Source organism: Musca autumnalis, unplaced genomic scaffold, assembly GCF_047663935.1.
Source record: "Musca autumnalis isolate F117 unplaced genomic scaffold, ASM4766393v1 scaffold_4, whole genome shotgun sequence".
NCBI lineage: Eukaryota > Metazoa > Arthropoda > Insecta > Diptera > Muscidae > Musca > Musca autumnalis.
Window position 1 is genome coordinate 140,770,003 of NW_027411977.1, and position 25,253 is coordinate 140,795,255.

Sequence of the window (25,253 nt, forward strand, 5' to 3'; positions counted from 1 at the left end):
TTCCAAAGTAAAGGGGGCTTATTAAGACCCTTTCCATAGTAAAGGGGACTTATTAAGACCCTTTCCAAAGTAAAGTGTGCTTCTTTAGACTCTTTTCAAAGAAAAGGGTGCTTCTTAAGACCCTTTCTAAAGTAAAGGGTGCTTCTTAAGACCCTTCCAAAGTAAAGGGTGGTTCTTAAGACCCTTTTCAAAGTAAAGGGTGGTTCTTAAGACCCTTTTCAAAGTAAAGGGTGGTTCTTAAGACCCTTTTCAAAGTAAAGGGTGGTTCTTAAGACCCTTTTCAAAGTAAAGGGTGGTTTCTAAGACTCTTTAAAAGTAAAGGGATCTTATTAAAACCCTTTTCAAAGTAAAGGGTGGTTCTTAAGACTCTTTAAAAGTAAAGGGTGCTTATTAAGACCCTTTTCAAAGTAAAGGGTGCTTATTAAGACCCTTTCCAATGTAAAGGGTGCTTATTAAGACCATTTACAAATTAAAGGGTGATTATTAATATCCTTTCCAAAGTAAAGGGTGCTTATTAATACCCTTTCCAAAGTAAATGGTGCCTATTATGACCCTTTCCAATGTAAATGGTGCCTACTATGACCCTTTCCAATGTAAATGGTGCCTATTATGACCCTTTCCAAAGTAAAGGTTGCTTATTAAGGCGCTGCAAATTGCTGATTTAGTAAGATGAAGATATGCAAGATCGGTCGTAAAAGTCAGTTTAAGGGGAATTGGAATTTTGTACCTAATAAAAAATCCTTTACATTTTTGATTCATTTACACTGATGTGCTAGTGTGGTGTCGTTTCCCAAGAGCTAGCATTTGAAAATACCGAAAGCTAGCAATGATTGAGAAAGTCACCACCAACTCAAGCTCTTCAATGTTGGCAACACTGTTCTGCCAATAAATTCACCGAGGTCTATGATGGTGATTGATATTTTTTGTCAATTTCATTGGTTTTTTGTTAAACTGGCGCCACCGAAACACTTATCCTTACAAAGATGACTCTCTCACCATCTCACACAACACTCACAAATTTCCCATAAAAAAACTTAGCTGAAGAAAAACAAAATAGTCTTCACATCTTCAGTCTTCAACTCAAGGTGAAACCGTTCAGCTTTAACATGCATGCCGTGGCATATTTCATTTAAAAAAGCATAGAGATAACTTTTAACACGTAATTTATAGGTGTTACATAGTTTACGTAACGTTGCATGGTAGTAACTACAGCATTGCCACTTAAACGTGCAACATTCTTGGTCATATCTCGTTCTTATCATTTGCTAACAAGAGATTCCAAGAGATTTATAGGCACGACTAAAGGCAGAACAGAGCATAAAACGTACATTGTTGAACGTTGTTGGTGGACGGCAACTGGAAAACAAAACAATGGTTTAAAGGCTTCCAAAATAATGCACAGGATGGATCTCACAACACCATTGAAATCAGTCATGTCACATCACTAAAATACCCGATGTCCTACTGAGTTCTCAAGTCATAAATAACCCAGACGCCACATTACGTGCAAGCAGGCGTTTTAGTATTTTGTTGTTATTTTGTTTCTGATGTTGTTGGTATCCTTAAAGGCTGACTACTTTGATGATGATGACGATGATGACATTCCGGACATTATAACGTTGATGATAATGGTCGTTTTTCATTCTGTTCACGCTCTTATCATATCTCTAAAATCTTTTCGGTTCGTTTGACAATCGATACCAATGTGCGGCCGACGTCGTCATAGCGATGGAGAGTTTTATTTATGTAGTGTGTAGTAGCTAGCAACAAGTGTAACAACCTGTGGAATGGTGGGAAAAGCATTGTTGTAGGTGATCTTGTTAGAAGATCCGAGTGATAAGATGAAACAGGTGAGATGCAAATTGGTTAAATGAAAATTATATCACCAACGTGGAAAGAGGAGTAAATATTTTTACTATGAAAGATGTGATAGAAGACTATTAACGTGTTCCTATAGAAGACCATTATGGTCTTCCTATAGAAGAACATAAAGTTCTTCATATAAAAGACCATGCCGGTCTTCCTTTAGAAGATCATGCCGGCCCTCTTATAGAAGACCATCCAGGTCTTCTAATAGAAGACTATAGTAGAAGGCAATAAAGGTCTTCCAATAGAAGACTATAGTAGAAGACAATAAAAGTCTTCCTATAGAAGACCACGGAGATCTTCCTAGAGTATGTCATAGATGTCTTAATTTAGGTGACCATACTCGTAAAGTTCTTTCTGTAGAAAGTCATAGAGGTCTTCCTACAAAAGACCATAAAGCTCTTCATATAGAAGACAATAGAGGGCTTCCTTTAGAAGATAATAAAGGTCTTTCCATAGAAGACAATAAAGGTCTTCCTATAGACGATCATAAAGGCTTTTAATAGGAAATCATAAAGGTTTTTTACAGAAGACCATAAAGTTCATTCTTCTGCTTAATCTGGCTTTGGGTCTGTCTTCAGTACTAGGAATGCAGCTGCTTCCATGGGATGTAACCACAGATCTACTGGAGTTAGTTGAGTAGGTTTGGCAGGGCAGTTGAAAAGGTGCATTGTGTCGTGAGGGCCTGTGCCACATGCTGGGCAGATGTTTTGCACGGTGTCATCGATCCTTTCCCTATAGGAATTTAGACGGCTTCACCATCCAGAGCGTAGTTGAGAAAAAACTACTCCGGTTTGTCGTGGCAGCTCACGCTACTCAGCTGCGATAGATGGGGTATGTCCTCCAAGGAGTGCATTCATACGATAGTTGTTTATGGAATCTGCGACTGCATCTTGTAACGCTGGACATCTCTTTCTTGATCATGAAGATCCCTCTGGGTTGTTAGCGGTGTATTATCTACCATATGGTGATTAGGATGAATCTCGCGGTAACACCCGACAAAGTACTGCAACGAAAGCATGTCATTGTGTTGCTGTACTGGAAGAATCTTTGACTCCTCATGTAGATGGTCCACTGAAGACATAACGAGGCACCCAGTTGCTGTTCTCAGGGCGGCACTCTGACAAATTTGAATATCTTTCCATCGCGTTGCGGACCAAACTGGCGCCGCATAACTTACCACAGACTGACCTACCGCGTTATATGTGGTCAACAAGGTTTCTTTATCTCTACCCCAAGTGCTGGCGCCTAGGGACTTGAGCTTGTGGCAATGTACACATGCTGTCGATTGTGACCCCTATAATTGTGGTGTAGTTTGTGGTCGGAATTCTGATATCATCGACCATGACATTTAACTATGTTCTCAACTCTGCCGTCCATGTGGGGAACATAGTTGCCGTAGATTTAGTGGCGGATATTTGCATATTCGTCACGTAAAGATGGTAAGATCAGTCAAATATGAGTTCAGCATATCACAAATTACATCAGGGAAGGTACCTGACCCCAAGATCGTACAACCATCCTCATACGTTACGATCTCAATGCCGTCTGGAGAGGGCGGACTACCGGAGGGGTTGAGGTTAAACGGTTTCGGAAATATCACTCCACCTTGGGGAACTCCTTTTTTCACTCTACGGGTCTTGGACTTCTTGTTCCTGAATTCCACGTGCGACTGGCATCCACGCATATAATTTATTATCCTCAAACAGCGTGGAGTGCCTTTGTCAGTATCAAATGCTTTTGATAAGTCAAGCGAAACCGTTACTGTTCTACCACACGACTTGCTCTGGTTGGGTCCTCGATTAATATGTGTGGAGATGGCGTGCAACGTTGTTGTCGTGTTGTGCTGCTTACGGAACCCATGCTGATGATCGGCAACTGGATATCGATTTTTAACGCTGGGAAGGACTAAAGCCTCAAGGGTCTTTTGCACGGGCCAAAAGTTTGAAATCTTTCTGTACAATTGACCTTGCATCCTTGCCTGGCTTCAGTAGCGGGACCACTCGCCCATTTTCCAGACTTCAGCAACAATGTGGGTGGCTACCGACAGATTGAGAACTTTAGTGAAATACTCGACTCCTGGCACATCCATCAAGGCTCAACGTTTTCGATGATTTACCGTTCCTGATGACATTCGTAACATTATCCATTGGCAGCAGGAAGAGATCTAATTCGACGTAGTACTCTTCTCTTCGCCCTGTCACTCCCGGGGTGCTCGACAAACTGTCGACTGAAATAACTTGAGCACCTTTTCGGATCAGTCAGCGTAACGTCGCCAAACATCTTCCTTATTTCTAGGGTTCGAGAGTGACTTGACCGTTGCCCACAATTCACTTATTCCGGCTCCAATGTTGCAACTCTTCAGATGATTTAACCACTTGTTCCGCTTAAGATCACCGACCGACCTGTTAACTTCCAGTGCCAGCTCCCTGACTCTGGCGTCACAGTGGTTGCCATGACGAAGCTGATCACGCTTATGTGCCAATCCCGTCGGCTCTGCCGAGATGTTTGGTCTCACTTCGGGTATTCGACCAGCAGGTATATGACGAGTGGCCGCAGCAGTAATGTTTTCTCGGAACGGCCGTTCTGCTACCCGAACATCAGAAGGGTTGGGCAAATCTCTGAAGGAATGATTAGTGAAGTCTCTGAAATTAGGCCAATTATCTATCCCCTGATTGATGGAAGTGATGCGCTGAGAGGCGATGAAATCGGGCGTTCTGCTGATTTCAGAAGGTCTGACCAAAGACAAACGACAGATTGTGAGACCAAGTGACGCGAACTGTGACGCTCTCCGCTAATTCTGTTAGGGGCGTCCTCATTGAAAATGTGCAAAACGTAGTGCTATCTATCTGCTCATCCAGCACTGTACCCCTCTAATAATTTCCGAAGACAGAATACACTACCTGTGATGATCATTAAAGTTCCCCAAGACTAGACGGTTATGACCTTCCACATCTGATTCCTACCCCATGTACGGGTCATTGGAACCGGACTGAAGCGAGATAGGTGTGTATTGAACAGACTGGTGCAAAAGGAAAGCTAATCCCCCACCTCCACTTCTGGGGCGATCCTTCTGCATTTGTTGTTGAGTTTGGTTTCCTGCAACGCCTCGACCATGATAGTCCACTATTTCCTCGAACCCCCCGCCGCCGTGGGATCGTGAATGTCTTTGCAATGTATCTTACATTACAAGGGAGACTTCAATTCATATTGGCTCAATGATATGGGACCTACTTCTTATCGCCGTGTCCGAACGACTTGTCTTACGACACCACTTTTAGAGTTAAAGTTGGCCCAACACTTCACTGAGGGAATTTACCACCGCCGAAAACTTTGACGTTTTGGCCAGGGATTGAACCGGATGTGCTTACCACTGCACCACGGTGGCTCCCAATTCGAGGTGATCTAAATTGTGGTACATGGTATAAAAAATTGATTGCTATCTCTATTTCGTTCTCTACGAGATACAGAAGGGAAACTTACTCAAAAAAAACACGCAGTACGACATACATGTGTATGTATATATACCCATTTAAGATGCAAATATTCCAAATATACCATCCATTCACTCCAATAGTCCTTGTTTGAATTTCGGCAAACAATAGCTCGGCAGGATATCTGAATTCTCTAAATTCCACTTGGTGCCAGAACGAGACGGAGCAACATGCCAAAAGGAAAAAAATGAAAAACCTCAACCTAACCTAACTAACCTATGAATGTGACGAAATAATGTTTTTGTTCCTATCTGATATTTGTGTGTGAAAAATGTTGTCGCGTCGTTGTTATATTCCTCAGCTCATTTTGGCAGGCGCCGTCATCGTCTCCGTGTCTTAATGAGCCTCACTTAAAATGCAATTTCTTTTCTCGTTCTCATTTCCATTTCGAAAACATTGACTGACTGGCTGGCCGCTTTTAGCGGTTCTTGTTGTGGTCCGTCGTTGTTGTTATTCATAATGCAACAACATCATTGCAACAACGGCGGCTGTGAGTTTTTGTATGATGGTGTTAATGCAATCATAAAAATCTATTTTTCTTTTCCTGTTGCCTGCTGCAAGCTACAATATATACCTACAAGACAGACGTACGTGGTACTTAACCTCAAACAACAAAAAGAGAATGCGTTTTTCCTCTTGCGGTCGGTCAAGCAAATTGCCATGCCATTGTTAAGGCGCGATATTTTTCAAGTTTTCAAAAAGAAATTAGGAATATTCTGATCCTAAACAAAGTTGGCTGGCGTCTGTGTCTAATAATCCTTAATTGATGTTCAAACAAAATTTAACCGATAGAAAATAATGCCGTAACGATAGCATAACGAAGATTAAGCGCCAGAAATACATACGAAGTGTATGTATGTATGTACTTATGAAGTTTACATATTATTGTATGTACAGGGGTATATACTACCTGCTTACCGGACTTACCTTCCACTTTTGGTTATTATCATTTCCGTTCCTATTTGATGAAATTGTTTCCATAGTTCATCATTTTGCAATTGGACATCGACACCGGGTAAAGTCACCCGTGGTGGCATAATAACATGTCTGGGCATTGGAATGTGCATCATGGGTGGGAAGGGATCTGAAATAAAATGAAATTGGTTTATTAGATGCACATTAGGGTGACCCAAAAATATATCGTGTTATTAAATACAATAACAGTGATTGACTGATATATATTTTCAGCAACCGAACGCATATTTATTTTTGTACATTTTTGCTTATTTCGTTTTTTACGCTTAATCTTTTTTTTCGTTAGGCATAATCGACAACCACGCTACATATTTAGCAGTCGACTGACCATTCGTCGCAGCGAATTAGCAACCGAGGGTGTTTTTGTGATTAGAGTTGTCAACGCAGTAATAAAAAAGATGTCATTTAATGTCAAAATGCCTCCATCATATCGCTCATTTACTCAAAGAGTGACACATTTCAAAAAATTCAGTTTCGAAAAAAACGCATTTTAAATTGACGATTCAAATTTGACTTCCCAACTTAAAAATATTATTACACAAAAAATAGAATAACCAATCGGACCATATTTTGCAAACAGCTAGCCAGATATCAGTGCTAAATTTCTGTGCATGATCAAGCATGATTTGAAGTGTTTTAGAGCTTCATAAACTCAAAAATCTGATTTGTAGAATTATGCCAAACTCGTAGTAAATGAGCTGCAACTCGATGAGTTTTAGAGATATCAGCATGAAAATTTGACACAAATAAAGGAGAAGTCGCAGAAAAAATAGAAATTGCTAACTCAAAAAGCCCGTTTTTTAAAAAAACCCGTTTTTTGAGTTATGCCACTCTTTCAGTAAATGAGCGATATGGTATAACCTAAAGAATACTAATTATTATTGTTTAAAAATAAAAAATATATATTGAACGGCTTCACCAGACATGCCCTTTGAACGAAAAAGTGGAATTAATTATATCGTGATTTTTAATGCATCACACTGGTAACCCTGATCTCAAAAACAATTGTTTGCTGAAAACCTGGATAAGCCTTTTAAACTTTGTTGCTTATTCTCTTTTCTGATATGTGTTGATCATGTGTGCTGTCCGATGCTGTTTTATTATAGCAACAATATCAAATAGCATCAGCATCGCTAGCAATATGTTTGTGAAATTTGTTGCTACATGTTGCCGTTGTTCATTGTTGCTAAACATATTTCAAAGAAATTTTAGCAGGCAACACTGCAAATATTCGGTGCTTTTGCTAATGAGGCGTTAGCATTTTAAACCCTGATCGAACGAAATACATACAATCCCTGAACAAAATACATACATATCGCTCATTTACTCAAAGAGTGACACATCTCGAAAAATCTAATTCCGAGAAAAACGTGTTTTAAGTTTCCGACTAAAATTTGACTTCCAAACTTAAAACGATTATTATATTAAAACTAAAAAAACTACTTGGACCCTCTTTTGTAAAGAGCTAGCCAGATATCAGTGCTAAATTTCTGTGCAACAAGTAAGAAAGGATCAGTCAGCTGAGCCGACAGAGATATACCCTCAGCCACGTACCCGAAGAAAAAAAAGTTAACACAATACTTCTATAGGTTTTTTAGCTGTTGGGAAAATTTTCCAGGATGGAAAGGGCCGCAAAAAACTACATGTTGCAACAAAATTCAGAATGATCCAAGACGAGTGCATTTTTTCCAAACTTTGGGTAGGGTGTACCCACAGGAGTGATCCGATGTAGTACATATTCGGACCTAATAAAAATCTGCTGCATCACAAATTAATAAGATCAGAGAGGAGTTGTTAAACTATACTTTTTCCAAATTTTGTGTGGGAGGTACTCAAATGAGTGGACCGACATAGTCCATATTAGAACTCGATCTATGCCTGAAAGTAATATTACCAATAGCAAAGTTTGGCTCAATTCGGTTAATTCCTCCTAGAGTTATCATGCCCACAATCTTGGCGAAAAATTTTGAACCTTTGTGGGGGAGGTACCGGAAGGAGTGGACCGATATGGTCTATCTTCGAATTTAAACTAAGTTTGGACAAAATATTGAAAGACCCAAAATTTTAACCAAATATGTTGATCCGTTCGAGAGTTATCGTGCACTCCAACTACGACACATGGTATTATATGGGTTGTTTGCAGTTTTCGTGCTGATTTCTGAGGATATATGGACATGCTCCTGAAAAAAATTATATCGTCGTAATGGGGGTAGTGAATACAAGTGGCTGCAACAAAAATCAAAGCGATTCGAGAGCAGGCCTTAAACTGCACTTAAGCAAAATTTTGTGTGGGAGGTACCCGAAAGAGTGAACCAATAGGGTCCATATTGGAACCTCATCTATGTCTGGTAGAAATGTCACGATGTGCAAAGTATGAACTAATTCGGTTACTCCCTTCAAGAGTTATCGTGCGGAAATTTTTTCCGAACATTTTTGAACTTTTATGGGGGAGGTACCTGAAGGAGTGGACCGATATGGCCCATCTTCGAACTTAAATCAAATCTGGACAAAATATTTCGATACCCAAAATTTGAACCGAATCGATTGATCCGTTCGAGAGTTATCGTGCTCACCAGCCAGCCAGACAGACGGACAGACAGACAGACGGACAGACAGACAGACGGACGGACGGACATTGCTAGATCGACTCAAAATTGTCTGAAACGGATATCGTACAAACATACTTGGGGTCTAAAGCCATTATTTCGATGAGGCACATTTTTGGCAGTATCAAAGTGTAAATACCCTCTTTAGCCTAAAGGCTGAGGGTATAAAAAACGTTCTAGATGATTTATGCCAAATTCCTAGAAAATAAGCTGTAACTCGTTGAGTTTTAGAGATATCAACTTGAAAATTTGACACAAGATAAAGTAGAAGTCGTAAAAAAAATAGAAATTGCTAACTCAGAAAAGGCATTTTTTGAGTTATGTCACTCTTTGAGTAAATGAGCGAAAGGAGACAATTAGAAAACTAACAAGTAAGAACAGTGTTAAGTTCGGCCGGGCCGAACTTGTTATACCCTCCACCACGAGTTATAATACAAAATTTCAGTAATTTCGGTAAAACAATGTGAAGCACCGTTCTATCGGGGGTATTTCAAAACGTCGATCTAACCGACAAATATCTGACGGAAAGTTTTAAGACTCAAAGAAAATTCAATACCAAATTTCAGCCATTTTTGTGGAATATTGAAGCCACAATCTTCAAAATACCGGAAATCGGGAGGTACCTTTCCATGGGGGCTATATGAAGGCGTGGTCCTATACGACAAATTTAAAGAGGAAAGTTTAAAACCCCCAAACGATTTCAAAATACCAAATTTCAGCCATTTCGGAGGAAAGTTGAGGCCACAACCTTAAAAATACTGAAAATTGGGAGGTCCCGTTCTATGGGGGCCACATGAAGGCGTGTACCTATACCGACAAATTTATAGGGGTAAGTTGTATACCCCCAACAAAGGCTATATATATCAAACTTCAGCCATTTCGGTGGAATATTGATACTGACAAAATTTTGGCAGAAAGTTAAATACCCCCAACGAAGACTAAGTATCAAACGTATATACTTTATGGGGTCTCCGACGAATATTTCGATGTGTTACAAACGGAATGACAAATTTAATTATACCCTCCATATGGTGGAGGGTATAAAAAGCGTTAAGTTCGGCCGGGTCGAACTTTTATACCGTTCACCATTAATCACAGGGATTTTTAATTGCCAAATACATCAAATTTGGGCCGAAAATGTAGATTATATTAGATTAATCAAAATACCTGAAAATGTATATACAAATTTTAAAATACCAGATATAGCGTGGTACCGTGGTTTGCCTCCAAAGATGCAGTTAAATCATATGTAAAAGTGATTTGGAAGTGCATCCAATTATGGATTTTCACTCATGATTTTTACAAGAGCATGACTACTGAATGATGCACTCCATTAGCACTGCATTTTAACTAATACTTTGGCGCTGCATTTTAAATATCACTTTGGAAACGCATTTTAACTAACCCTTTAGAGTAAAATAGGATGCAGTCCAATTTGCATCCAAAGCACGTGTTTTGATGCAGTGCTTTGGATGGAGTTAAAAGGCACTCTTCGGAATGTGTTTTTATACAGTTCAAAGATGCAATAAAAATGCAAGCCATTGCAAAATAAATAAAAATAATGTATTGTTTGTGTAAAACAAGAATACTACTAACTTTATTACATTAACACAAATTATGAAATTTTGACATTAAATTCAATCGCAACTGAGTCTGTTTCTTCCAACCTCTATTTAATCCAAGCTGCAATGTTTTTGACTCATCTGCTAAAGGGGTTCTTATATTGTCTTCCAATCATCAGTTGAGATTTCGACAAGTACTCCAACAGCACTTCATTAGGAAATTTTCTTCTCGTGAGTTAAAATAAAAATGTTCCCAACTTTGGTTGTATTTTTTATCTTATATATATAAAAATGGTGTAAAAAATGTATAGTAATTCATAAAATGAGAACGGCTAGGCCGATTTCTGTAAAATTTTTTGTCAGTTATTCGCATTTTCGAGGAGAAGGTCTTTACGGAAGAAAATTTTGGAAAATCCCTCTGGAAAAGTCGGAAAATTGGAAAAATCGAAAATTGTGTTTTTGTATGAAATTTTATTCCTTAATAGCGAGACGAAGTTCGCCGGGTCCGCTAGTTTTATATAAAAACTTTGAAGCACAATTTTTTATCTTTGAAAAAATTCTGTAGTTGTAGGTATCTACAAATTGGCTTGCTTGTTAGGGATCACTAAGCAACTGCTTGTAAAATGTATCGAACGGAGTGCCTTTTTCACGACTCCGATTGAACTTTATCCAGATGCTGTTAAAATGTAAGGAAAGGATGTCATTCATTGGATCGCATCCGAATGCGTTTAAAATGTAGGGAATGGAGTGCCTTTTTCACGACTCCGTTTGAACTGCATTAAAACATGCCGTGAAAGAACTAGTCTACGTCGCACTACTTCCAATTTATTTTGCTGGGTTGTAATGCTTTCCAATGATCCAATTAATTGAGTCTGCGTTCCAAAAAGGAAACGCTCAAATTGCGATACGTGTTCCGTTTTTTTAGGATATATACCTATGTAGGTAACGTATTATCCATTTAAGTGCTACATTAAGTCTGCGCGGTCGGCACAAATCGTACAATAACGCTGGATTCAATAATGTTTTAGCTAGAAGACAATATACATACGTACATATGTATTGTGATGTCTATGAGTGAGCCATAGTATAAAAAGATTTCACAACATTAACATTTTGTTGCGCTTGAAAATACTTCATATTTAATTGCGCATTTATTTACATTTTTTTATTTTTGTGTATTATTAAGAATTTACATTATCTATAAGTTTAGGTATGCACTTTTTACCCTCGTGAGACGTTAAAATATCATGAATGTCCTAAACAAAGGGTTTGCAAACAAATTCAAAAAATGTAATACCTGGAGAAAAATAAAATAGCCCACTTCGTGTAAACGCTACGGTAATTTATTGAAAAAGACTCTTAAAACCAACAATCCTTCCCACCTAACAAAAAAAAAAAATATTTGCAAAAATTACGTATTTTCCAAAATGAGGAAAATTTGTCGTCTTTAGTATGCCAATATTTTGAGCTAATTGTTTGGTTTCAATATGATTACTATAAGTCCCATTTTACATTAGGCGAGTTTACTTGCGGCAATTGTCACTTTGTAGGTGAGAGAGGGTGCTGAGAGGCAAAGGGTTACCATATGCCTCACCCTTCTCTCCTACAAAATGACAATTGCCGCAAGTAAACTCGCCCAATGTAAATTGGGACTAAGTGACGAGATTCAAAACATTATGTACAGTATGCAAAGTTCATACTCGTACACCTCTCAAAAATGAATAAAATCGTTATATACTCCATATTTTTTATGCACATATGACCTAATTGATGGTAATTCCCATCATCGATGACGAAGAAAGATTTAAAAATAAAATTTTGAATTTATTCCCTTACGAGTATTTAGGTATAGATGGCGCCTGTGTGGATGGCAAAGTTCATATGAGACATCGAATATTGTTGCAGAAGGACTGCTATTGCTATTTTCGTCCAAAATTCGGGAATAATTTGCCATAGTTAATCATTTTTATACCCTCAGCCTTTAGGCTAAAGAGGGTATATACACTTTAATACGATGAAAATGTGCCTCATCGAAATAATGGTTTTAGACCCCAAGTATGTTTGGACGAAATGTGTTTCAGACAATTTGGAGTCAATCTAGCCATGTTAGTCCGTCTGTCTGGCTGGCTGGTGCGTACGATAACTCTCGAACGGATCAACCGATTCGAACCAAATTTTGGGTATCGTAATATTTTACCTAAACTTAGTTTAAGTTCGAACACTTGAAGGGAGTAACCGATTTAGTCCATACTTTGCACATCGTGAAATTTCTGCCAGACTTAGATGGGGTTCCAATATGGACTCAATCGGTCCACTTCTTCGGGTGCCTCCCACACAAAATTTCGGAAAAGTTCAGTTTAGGACCAACTCTCGAATCGCTTTGATTTTTGTTGTAGCAACTTGTATTCACTGCCCCCCATACGACGGTACAAGTTTCATCAGGGGCAAGTCCACACTTCCTGAGAAACTAGCCTTAAAGGTGCAAAAAAAACCCCTATGACACCGTGTGTAGTGGTTGGAGCGCAAGATAACTCTCGAACGGATCTACTGAGTCGGTCCAAAATTTGGCCTTCGTAATATTTTGTGCAAACTTAGTTTAAGTTCGAAGATAAGTCACATCGGTCCAAACCATCAGGTACCTCCCCCAAAAAAGTTTAAAAATGGTCGGAAAAATTTTGTGTACGATAACTCTGGATGGGCGTGAGCGATTTGGTCCATACTATACATATCCTAATATATTTACCGATATATATCAGGTTCGAATATGGACTATATTTGTGTTGTTAAGTCTTTCTGGTACCTCCCACTCATAATTTTGGATAAATTTACTTTAAGACCTGTTCTCGAATCACTTTGATTTTTGTTGACGCATCTTGCATTCTCTGTCTCAATTACGACAGTAAACGTTTTTTCAGGGGCAAGTACATACTTCTTGAGAAAACAGCCCGAAAGTTGTAAAAAACCCCTATGGAACCATATGTAGTGGCTGTAGAGCTCGAACCGAATACTGCGTTCGTCCACATTTTGGATATCGTAATATTTCTTCGAATATTAGATGCAATTCGATGGCAGTGCTTATAGATCCACTGCTTCCGGTACTTCTCCCACAAATGTTTGAAAATATTTGCTAAAATGATAAGCGCAATATCTCAGAAACGTAGCAACCGATTTGGTCCAAATTTTCGATCTCGAAATTTTTTGTCCCTATCGGTCCAATACTTGGGGTACCACTCATAAAAACGTTCAACACATTTCTGTAGTTGAGGGTCCGTTCGAGGATCCTTTGGACATTTTCACTGCTTTTCGTAGGCTAGTATGGTACAAAAGCCCTATCTATCGATATTTTTGTGCTTTAATCGAATCCATATTTCTGTCGGTTCATACGCCCATACATTTCTTTTTTTGGAAAAAAGTATTTCAATCCACACAGGCTGAAGGTATATCAGGTATATCTCTGTCGGCAAAGCCGACCGATACTTTTTTACTTGTTCTTAAGTATTTCGAATGTTTGTCCGACTTTTTATTCATGCAATTTTTAATAAAAAAATCATTTTTTTATATTTTTCCGTCCAAAAGACGGAAAGAACAAAAATTAGTGGTATTTTGCGTATAAACACAAATATATAGTGCTCTAGGAGTACGAATACGAATTTTGACACCCACGTAGGCGCCATATATATCCAAATGACGGAATAAATTAAACATTTGTTTTGTTATTTTTAAATCTTTCTTCGTCATAGTGATTCCCAGCAATTGGTTCATATAATAAATATTTGTTCCACAAACGTCCTAGGAGGGGCAAGGGAGACTTCTCTCATATAAATCCAGCAAAAGTTTATGTAATAAGAAAAAAGCCGCGATTATATGCAAAATTAGTTTAGTTTCACGGTATTTCAGTATATTCCTTACGAAATTGTCCTCCATCCTTCATGATATGTTTAAAACGCCATATAGTTTCGCGGTCAATATAAAGCCCTGCTTTATATGGAAGGCAATTTCTACAAAAATTCCAAATCGCATTTTTTTATAATTCAGGATACTAAAGGGTCTATTGAGAATTAATCTGTTAAGTATAAATTAATGTTAAGCTTATATTTTGACTATTAAGTAGAGTGCGCTAAACGAGTGTCGCACAAGTTTTTAGGGGTTTTAGGGAATTTTCCACGTTTAATCGCATCTGTATTATTATTGACTTTATTATACCCTATACCACAATGTGGAAAAGGGTATTATAAGTTTGTTTTGGTAAAAATTTATGTAACACCGCGAAATATTCGTCGGAGACCCCCAATGTGGTATATCAATCTTCATATCTCGACGAGATAAAACGATTTTGAAATGTGTGTCTGTCCGTCCGTCCGTCTGTCCATTATAAATTTTAAACACGCTCCAGGCCGCAATTATGGACCGATCGTCACGAAATTTTGTATGGAGGTCGGGTTCAGATCAGAATAGAGCCCTATTCTTATTGGTGATGATCGTGAAATATTTAGCGGATGAAATGGACCAAAAACATAATATTTATCTAATTTTCTACCGGGTCTGTAGGTCTCAATAATAGTCCGATCAACGCGTAATTTTAAATAAAGTAAGAGTATGTCACAAAGGAGAAGCTTGCCATTTGAGATGGTGATCGGATAATATTTAGAGGGTTAAATGGACAAAAACTTTTGTGTGAAAATTGTGAAAATTTTTAATATACAGCTTATATCTTAATTCCTGGAAGTGACATTCCGGACAAGTGAGATATACTTGAAAGTGGAATGCTTGACCTTTCAATTGATGCCAATTATGTTGGTGTGCATGATCACATAACAGAGTTACAGCCTAATATATTCCGTTATTTGTTTGTAGTGTAATAATAAACTCGCTAGAAGTCGTAATTATACATCAATAGTCAGGAAATTTTGCACCGGGTAAGAGTATAGGTCGAAAAAGATGCCTACGATGATCTGATATTCTTTAGCGGGTGAAATGGACCATTACTTTTGTATGAAAAACATAAAAATTTTATTTTTGGTCGATATTTTAATTCCTTGAGGACATACATACATATTTCGCAAAGCAGCCTACATATGGAAAACAACTACTGACCTTTCCTCTGATGTAAATTGCAATAAAGTGTTTGCTAGATAACGGGCCTACTGCCTAATAAATAATGGGTTCTGTGTAGAGAACCACATTTTTATCCCATGCTATACCTATATTGTCTCTCCAAAATTTTATGTAACACCACGAAATATTCGTAATAAGGGGTCTATATTTGGTATGCCAAAATTCATCGCCCGACGAGATAAAGCGATTTAGCGATGTGTGTCCGTCCATTAAAAATTGTAAACAAGCTTAAGGCCACAATTATGGACCGATTGTAACGAATTTTTTAAGGAGGTTGGGTTCGGGCCAGAATTGAAATGATTAGTTTTTGGTAATGATCGTGAAATGTTCAGGGGATGAAATGGACCAAAAACAAAATTTTAACCAATTTTGTAACGGCTCTGTAGGTCAAATAATAACCCGCAAAATTTTAAACAACGTTTGAGTTTATGATGAATGATGAGAGCGATTGTCCAGGGATAGTGGTATAGGGTATTCCACGCTCGGCTCTGTCCGACTATAGACTTTTCTTACTTGTTTTTGTTTAGTATTGTTTGGCATCTCATCATGGAAAGACTTATGACTGAATAATGTTTGCAAATCGTTCAACTTTATTACGAAATTTCGCGTTCATTGAGTAAGGTATTTCGAGCGATATTTTGCATTTGGGTTAAGAGCAATCTAAAGAGATTTAAGAGGGGTCACTTCAGCCAGAAAAAAACAACGGTTTCCTATGGTTTGTCCTCTGGAAGAATCATCAGTCCACGTTTCTTCAAAAATTGTTTCGGTGTGTAAATGGCGACCATGATAGATGAAAATGAACCTCGTGAACTCGGCGACATTTTGGTTCAACAAGACATGACACCAATCAGTGACTATTTCGATTTGCCACCAAGATCGTGTGATATCACACCGTTAGTCTTTCTAAAGTGTATTCAGGCCTTCGGGCAAAACATCACGAGTCATTCGTCAGTTACCAGTCGAAATATTCGAACGATTCATCGAAAATTGGACCCTACGGACGGACCATCTAAGACGTAGACGCGGCCAACATTTGATAGACATACCCCCATTATTATAAGTCTTCTTCTGTTATAGTTTGGATTTACCGAACAGATTTATAACGTTCCGGTTAACTTAAAGCTAAAAGTGATGATTGAATCTCAAGGAGGAGCTTCTTGGGATTAACTTCTAATGTAAGAATTATATTTTTAATGCCTCGAAATTGGTTTATTTTGCATTTTCAAATCTATCAGATAGTAAAAGAACACATATAATAATGGCCCAAACGATATTAAACATTTTCCATTCAATTAGAATTTTCTGATTCTTTTTTTCTTTAAAAAAGTTGGGAACCTCTAGTTGGATCACCCTTTAGAAGTAAATGGTACAAATATTAGATTCCGACTAGAGTTGTTAAATCTAGTGAACTAGTTCAGTACCATAGCTCATTCGCACTATAGGTATAACTCATTCGCAGTTCGTTCATACAAACGATCGGTGTCCACTGAACTAGGTCGTTCAAACGAACTAGATTTTAGAAATTCTATTTCCGACGGCATTTTTAAAATAAATGAGAAAATAAACTCCACTTACCTGGTATACGTTGCATAATCTGCTGGCGATAAATTTCATGGGCGATATGCTGTTGCATACGCAAATCCACCAATTCATTCATGGTAATCATGGCTGTTGTGGATTAATTTGTCTTGTTTTTTTATTCGTATTGTACACTTTGCAATCTATAATAATTATGAATGATGGCGTTTTTCTTGTTTATTAGCGAACGTGGGTCTGATTCACTCGGCAAATCTTAGCTGCTTGCTTTCTTGTCTGTGGTTGTTCTTTTGTTGTTGTTGGCAGACAGGTTATAATGGAAATTTATCGTTAGACACGATCACAAAACACGAAGTAAAACATTGTCAATTACAAGAGTTGCTTTATTATTATTGTTGTTGTTGCTTTTTTATTAAAACTGGAACTAGCGAACACGACTACGATAATGATGACGACCGATGACACGATAACGAAAGCAAAAAATGCAAACCGGCGTTGGCGTTAAACGGAAGTGTTACATTTATCACCAATACTTTAGCATAATTTCACAATTTATTTATTTTTTTATTGTAAGCAATTTGTTATTGTTGCGATAGTGTGAACTTGTTTTGTTTGTTGTACATTTTTGTTGTCAATTTAATAATTTATGCAAATTACAAATTCATTCAAATGCCTTGTTAATTTTTTGAATTAGCTTTTTTCGTTGTTTTTTTAATTGTACCCGGGTTTGAGTGGGTGCTAATTGGATTACATCCATGCGATAACTATCGGCCCTGTAGTAGACAAAAAAGTTTCCATAACGTAGCTTTGCCAAAACATTTGTGCCGACGGTTTAAAACTCAGCTGTTGATGAAAACGTTGGATACGGTTGATTACACGCTCGCATTAAGGAGGGAAAGAGAGTAGCAGAACACGATCGCCAATGAGCGTGGATCCGCTTGCTGGCTTAACAAAGTTTGCTGTTCAACTGAACGGGCTACATTGTTTTTTTCATTTTACGTTTGTCACAAAAAATTATACGTTTCAGTGAATGAGTGCGACGGCAGCTACAGTGAGAAGTGACTATCGTTTTCATAGCCAGCCGCAGTCGTCGTGGCAAAAATTCCAACAACCACACAACATCGGCTTGGGAGTAAAAATAAAAAATAAATAAATGAAAAAAAAACATTCGATTTTTAAATTGATCGTTGTCATCATTATCAATGGAGACAATGGAAGATGAATGAGACATCTTTTGTCTAGAGAAAATTTACCTGCTGTTATTCTCTTATAAGATCAACATTTGTTCAGTTTGTTGCTGGTTTCATTTACTACGGCAGTGGTTGCCTTGAAAACCCTCTGCGATTGGTTGAATTCGTTTGAGAAGAGAGAATTGTTTCTCCCGAAGTGATAAACTCAACATCACTCTTTTCTCTTTTCCACATCGAGACACAATAACAACTACACAACAGAAGCCAATGCAGCTGTCATCAACTCATAGCATTTAACATTTGATATGTGTATGTGTTCTCTTGCTCTCACACTCTCTTTGTACAGTTTTAGGGTCCCTTGCTGTAGCAGTTTTGTTTTTACAATGTGATCATTCTCCATTTTGAAAATCACACTCGCATTGAAGTGCTGATCTTAACGCTTGTGGCTGTTGACTTCCAACACGCTTCTGTTCAATTTTAGCCCCTCCTTCAGTAAGTGTGAGCATGGCAGTGGATATGTTTGTGTGCGTATAAGATGTTTTGTGAGTTTTAACGCTCACAACTTTTTTAGATGTTTTTGCCTTTTGTCCATAATCATCAGCGTTTGATTTTCTCGCTAGCTAATATTGTCAGCTGGCCAAATGGTTAGCAGATGATTTTTCGTTCTTTTGTTTTCTGAAAAGGGAAGTTTGAATTAGGTATTAATTCGACCATTTAAGGATATATTAATAATGTAAGTCAGCTGGCATATTTTTTGTAAAAATGTTATATTTTTGTAAAAATCTTTTTGATAAGAAGGTGAAGGTACATTGGAACACTATTGTTGCCGAATAATTGTTACAATGAGATACCTATTTTCAGATACCTGTAGATGGAACAATCATCATCAGGTTATGCAATAAATTGCTTAAACTTTCGAATACCTACAGGGGCATGGTTAAAAAGAAGATCAAATCGCACAATCACCGACATCATTCCGTGGAAAAGGGCAGTTGTAACATCCGTACTGAAAACTGGCAAAAATTCGACATTATGCGTTATTAAAAGACCAATTACCATATTCTCGTCGGATGTATTTTATACTCTCTGAAATAAGAAAATATTATAAAATGGAGCAATATACATATCTGATAGTGAGTTTGGCTTCAGACAGGATCATTCAACAACACATGTCCTGATGGCTGGGTATAACTACACGCAAATAAGAGATATTGTAGAGTTGGGCAATCTACATACATACTTTCTGAGGCGGAACGATCTTTATAGTTCCTTTTCCCAAAAGGAACTAGTTCCTTAATATTGTTCCATAGTTCAAAATAGTTCCGAGAGCGATAAAGTTCAATGAATTTGTCTCTTTCTGTTTCCTTCTTTCCAAATAGTTCTGAGACCGATATAGTTCAATGAATCTTTCTCTTCCGTCGTTCTTTTTATTTCCTTCGTTCCGAATATTTCCGAGAGTGAAGTAGTTTAACGAATCTTTCTTTTTGTTTTCATCTTATGGTGGATGAATTGACATACAAATAAATAAATTGCAGCGATGTAACAAGGATGTTATTTACGTTTATTTTACAATGTGAAGTTAGTGTGGAATTAAAGGAAGAAAATGAACTATACACATGAAAAGAATTATATGTTCGACTGGAACTATATAGACTAAAGTAACTATATAAATGCAAGAGCCGGATATACCTAGTTCCAATAGTTCCATGTTCGGAATAGTTCCTTGGAACTAGTTCGTTCCGGAACTACACAACTCTAAGATATTGTAGGAGCAATAATATTCTAAGAAAAAATTAGGGTATTTTAAAAATCTAAAAAAAGGTATATATATGTTTTTGCTTCAATCATATATTTTGTGCCAAGGAGCATAATGACACAAAATATTGAATCAACAAAATGTTGTTTTTAGAATATGATTGTTTCTACAATATCCCTTCTGTGTGTATCTTCGTTAGTATTTTTTATTTGATTTCTTCACATCCGGAATTTCTCCACATCCTCCTTCATTTTGTGTCAATATTTCATATTGATATCTTAAAAACTCAGGTAATTTTAGTAGGGTAAGTGCGCCAATAGTCTACACTTTAAGGATTTGTCTAACTTCAATCATTCATCATTGCTAGTAGTAGGCACCATTTTCCAATTGTCGGCATGACATGTTCCAACAGTCGGCATATCGTATTTTAGTAAAGAAATGTTATAAGTTGATCTTTTCTTTATACCCTCTATACACTTTCAAACGGGCAAAATGTGCCCCATTAAAATAATGGGTTTAGAGTCGATTTAGTCGGGTCAACCGATTCGAACCAAAATTTCGGTATAGTAATATTTTGTCCAAACTTAGTTATGTTCGAAGATGGGTCATTACGGTCCTCTCATTCCGGTGCCTCCCTTACAAATGTTCAAAATTTGTCTGTAAAATGGTATGAACAATAACTCTCGAAGGGAGCAATCGATTTGGTCCAAAATTTGGCTTTTGTAATATTTTATCCAAACTTATGTTTTGTTCGAAGATGGGTTCGAAAGTTCGATATCTTCGGAAAATTTGTGCGCGCGATAACAGTAGATGAGGTTCCAATACACAAAATTTCGAAAAAGTTCAGTTTAGGACCGGCTCTCAAATCACTTTAGATTTTATTGTAACAATTTGTATTCACTGCCCCATACAAAAGTTCAAAACTTTTCGTTAAAATGGTGCGCACGATAACTCTTGAAGGCGGTAACCGATTTGCTCCATACTATATAGACATAGATCCAGTTACAACATTCACTACACGCAAAAAAAAAAAACGGCCTCTCTAACATATGTCCCAAACATATTTTGTAGCAAACATAATATATGTTTGGGTCTGCAAACAAATGTATGTTTGGGTGGAAACAATTATATGTTTGCGTGCAAACATATATATGTTTGGGTGCAAAGATATTTATGTTTAGGTGCAAAGATATATATGTTTGGGTGCAAAAAAAGATATGTTTGGGTGGAAACAATTTTATGTTTGGGTGCAAACATTTTATATGTTTGGGTGCAAAAAAATACAAACCCAAAAGGCACAAAAAAAACAAATACATGCACCAGTGGGCGCTTACTGAGAATAAGGGAGCGTAAAATTCAATGTAAAACACTTGCTCTCAGTAAGAACTCACTGGCTATCTCTATAGTATACACACAAATGTTGTGGTTTTTTATTGAAAGGCAAAAAACAACAACAAACACATAGGTACATACAAAATTCCAAAGAAATACATAACACACTTTAATAAAAGAAAAACTGATTGAAATAATTTGTAAATAGTCACACTTTTAAAAAGGAAAAATATATAGAAACCTAGTTGAACGCTTCTCCTTAGTTGTGAAATAAAACAAATTGTTCTCATAGTTGAAATTATCAGCGGGGAATCGGCATCTAGAATCAAATGATTATGTAATGTAATAAATAAATATGGATATGTGATATTTCAAATATACATAAGTATGTATGTAATTACCAATATTAAATGCGATTTCCTCCTTGTCCAATAAAATAATTCCATTCAACTTTCCGATTCAATTATAAAATGTTTGGGCATTTAATTTACTAAAAAGCTCAATTTCTTTAAGAAAACACAAAACACTGATTTATTCACTCACTTTACCGTCTTGACTCTACAAAGGCAACTAAAACACTGAAGAAAGAAGAAAAATAAAATTCATATCATTTATTTTTTTCTTCTTCGCCTGCTAAGTTGTTTAACAACAACAAAACAAGAAACACACGAGTTTGACGCATACACACGCACAGAAAAAATATTTTTCGCTTTTGTTGGAACAAAAATATATGTTTTGGTTCCAAAAATGTATTTGTTTTGTTCAAACATTGTAATCCAAATCCAAAAATACCATCTTTTGTTCCAAACATAGAAAACAAAAACAACTTTCGAATTTCCGCAATATTGTTAAAATCGTTAACAATACCGATTGTAGGTACTATCATAATCTAATTTTGTTTACAAAAAGTATTGTCAATACAGAAAACCAGCCCAGAAAATTTTGATTTGAGTGCATATACTTCTCATATACACTTTTCGCATAACTTGGATATAAATGTCGCGTATAATATTGCAATCATTGATGAACACAATACATGGTTTGCTGCATTGGCTGACAACAAAGACAAACAAAAAGCCACAAGCAGCCACCGCAACATAAGGAATAATTAAACACCATAACAAACATGAAAAGGAAAGAAGAATGAAACAAAACAGAAACAAATAAAAACAAGAGTCTCACAAGTACATACACACAAAAACAAAGGTAAAGGCAGCATGTCATACAAACACACCACAACTCACCAAAATTGTTTTTTCAACACGGCATCGAATAGCGAGAGAAGAGAAACAAAGTTTCAAAGAAAAGAGAGAAATATTGTTCAGTTGACACAAACTATTTTTGGATTTACAATACTACATGAGGAATCCAACAATATGTTAACAATACATATTTTGCTCTTGGAATATTGTTGGATCAAACATATTTTTTTTCTCTGCGTGCATGCCACCAAAGCCCCCTTCTTCGCTTCTACGTCTTCTATTACACAATACACACAACTCTTTATTATAAAACAGCATTCCACAGCCGCGAGAGCACTGTTATTACTCTCGTTGACAAACATCCTCTCTCCACCCATGAAAAAAATGTTCTAACATAAAAAATATGTTTTACTCAAACATATCAAATTGAGATATGTTACAAAATGTTGCAAACATATATTTTTTGGACCCAAACATATATTTGTTTGCAACCGGTCCCAAACATATATTTGTTTGGATCCAAACATATTTCTAACATAAATTTTTCTGCGTGTATATATGAGGCGCTGAGCGCCAAAACGGCCTAACCCACATGACCAAAAAATCAAACTGGCTGTAAAGATTTAACTGAAGCCTTTTGAAATAAATTCTAATCCCCTGTTTATGTATATCGACCGAAAGGTTTCATTTTCAGTTCATGTAAACACCTTCCAACCGAAAATCTATGCGACCGACAAGCCATACGAAGTAACACGTAAACGTACACTTTTCCATGTAAATTTGGGTTTATGTATTTCGGAAGGACTGTCTTTTGTAGAAAGAGAATGTCAAAATCACTCATTGGCTTTGTAGCTGTCGACTAGAACGTAAACTCGCGAATAACACCGAAAATCTAAAAACAAATTTATGCAACACATTCTTGAAACAAAATAAAAATTTTGTAAACACGTTTTAAAGGCGGTTTCATTCATTATTGCGAAGAAATCATTTAAATAAAATACATAATTCATAATACCGACACATTTTATTTTCTCTAACAAAACAAATCACACATAATCCAATGTTTGGATGTATGTATATGTGGATTTTGTTCTTATTTCTCATTTGGCTCTCATTTATGGCACATAGTTGTACAAATTCAAATTAGTAGTATTGCGCATAGGATACGTAACGGCAGTCGCACGATAGTTTGCGAAATACATGAACGCATTTTTAGACAGAAGTGAGCGACTGCTTTCCTTTCGTACGGGTTTTCGTGCGACATACATAAACAGGCGGTAAAAATTCCATATTGTATTATTTTGCAATATGGAAAATTTTTAGTAGTTATTTCAAAAGGTTCTGGTTAGATCTCTATAGTCTGTTTGATTTTTTTGGGCATGTGTGTTAGGCCGTTTTGGCGCTGAGTGCCTCATATATCAACTCCTTCGGGTACCTCCCACACAAAATTTTGGAAAAGTGAAGTTTAGAACCTCCTCCCGAATCTTTTGATTTTTCTTGCAAAGGCTACACTCTAGGCCCCTCTTATGATGGTACAAGTTTTTTGAGTCGAAAGCTGTAAAAAACCCTAGGCCAGCAAACACTACCTCGTTTTGAAAATACCCTATTTTGTACTTGGAATATGATTACTTCTACAATATCTCTTCTCTGGGAGAGTTAGGAATAAGATATTCTCTCTCTTTCGTGTAGAATAAAGGTTAATGTTAATCTGAAATGTCCTTGCAATATCTTTAGATAGGAGAAGTTTTAGCCTCTGGTTAACTACAAAACATTACCATAAATTAGATTAAATTATGGCAAACCTGTTTATAATTCGAATGTGCAAATACCTATAATTTGTTTCATATACTACCTCTTCTCTGCGTTATGGGACCTATCATTTTAATACATCCTTCAACTTGTCAGCAATGAAGGTGGTCTCATGTCCTTATAAGGTATTGTACAACAACCAATTGGTAAAAGGAAGCATATGCTACGCCATTATCTACAAACCCATACATATTCAATGAAATGCTGCTGTTACCACTCCTTCGTTTTACAACATTTTATTTTGCCTTCCTTCCACTTGCCTGATATTGTCCATCGGATAGTTCGTTTCTTAATGGCGTTTTTTTACACGCTATCGATTCTGTTTCGTTTTTTTTTTGCTTATCACAAAACATTTGTTCGTCTTGCCAGCCAGTGCCAATTGGCTTCGTCATGTTACAGCAGGTGGAATCATAAATGTTTATGATCCGATAAAAACAGGCTCGAATGTTGTGGATTGGATTGTATAACCCAAAGATGGCTGGCATTAAGTGGCAATTAATCCGATAGACATGGCTAAGAGAGTGTTTAAAATTTCACTATTTACTGTGAAAATTGTATGCAATGAACAAATTTTTTGACACAGCCGTATTTTAAACATTTTTCTTTTCACATTGCGGTGGAATGGGGATGAATGAATGGAAGTTGGTATGGAGAGAGGAATGTTTAATAGGTTGATTGTATGGTCTGATAAACGGACAGATGTTTGTTCATTGGTAGGCACTGTGGAGGGTATTGGGAGACCAAATTTGCCTCTCTTATTATTCTTGATAACACCGAAGAAGCTCAGTAATGAGGTAGTTTAGTTTTTCT

The 25,253-nt window shown here is 36.9% G+C and overlaps 1 protein-coding gene across 1 annotated transcript in view; it reads right to left on the reverse strand.

Annotated features, from left to right (window-relative positions):
* Doc2 (Dorsocross2) overlaps nucleotides 1-18,319 on the reverse strand; it is a 41,884-nt gene extending 23,565 nt beyond the window's left edge. The window contains exons 1-2 of the mRNA XM_073980328.1: nucleotides 17,194-18,319; nucleotides 6,288-6,444 (exon numbers count right to left, since the gene is read on the reverse strand). Coding sequence (XP_073836429.1) covers nucleotides 6,288-6,444; nucleotides 17,194-17,284 — 248 coding nt within the window. The 5' untranslated portion in view covers nucleotides 17,285-18,319. The remainder of the gene's footprint in view (nucleotides 1-6,287; nucleotides 6,445-17,193) is intronic.
* Between the last annotated feature and the right edge of the window lie 6,934 nt (nucleotides 18,320-25,253).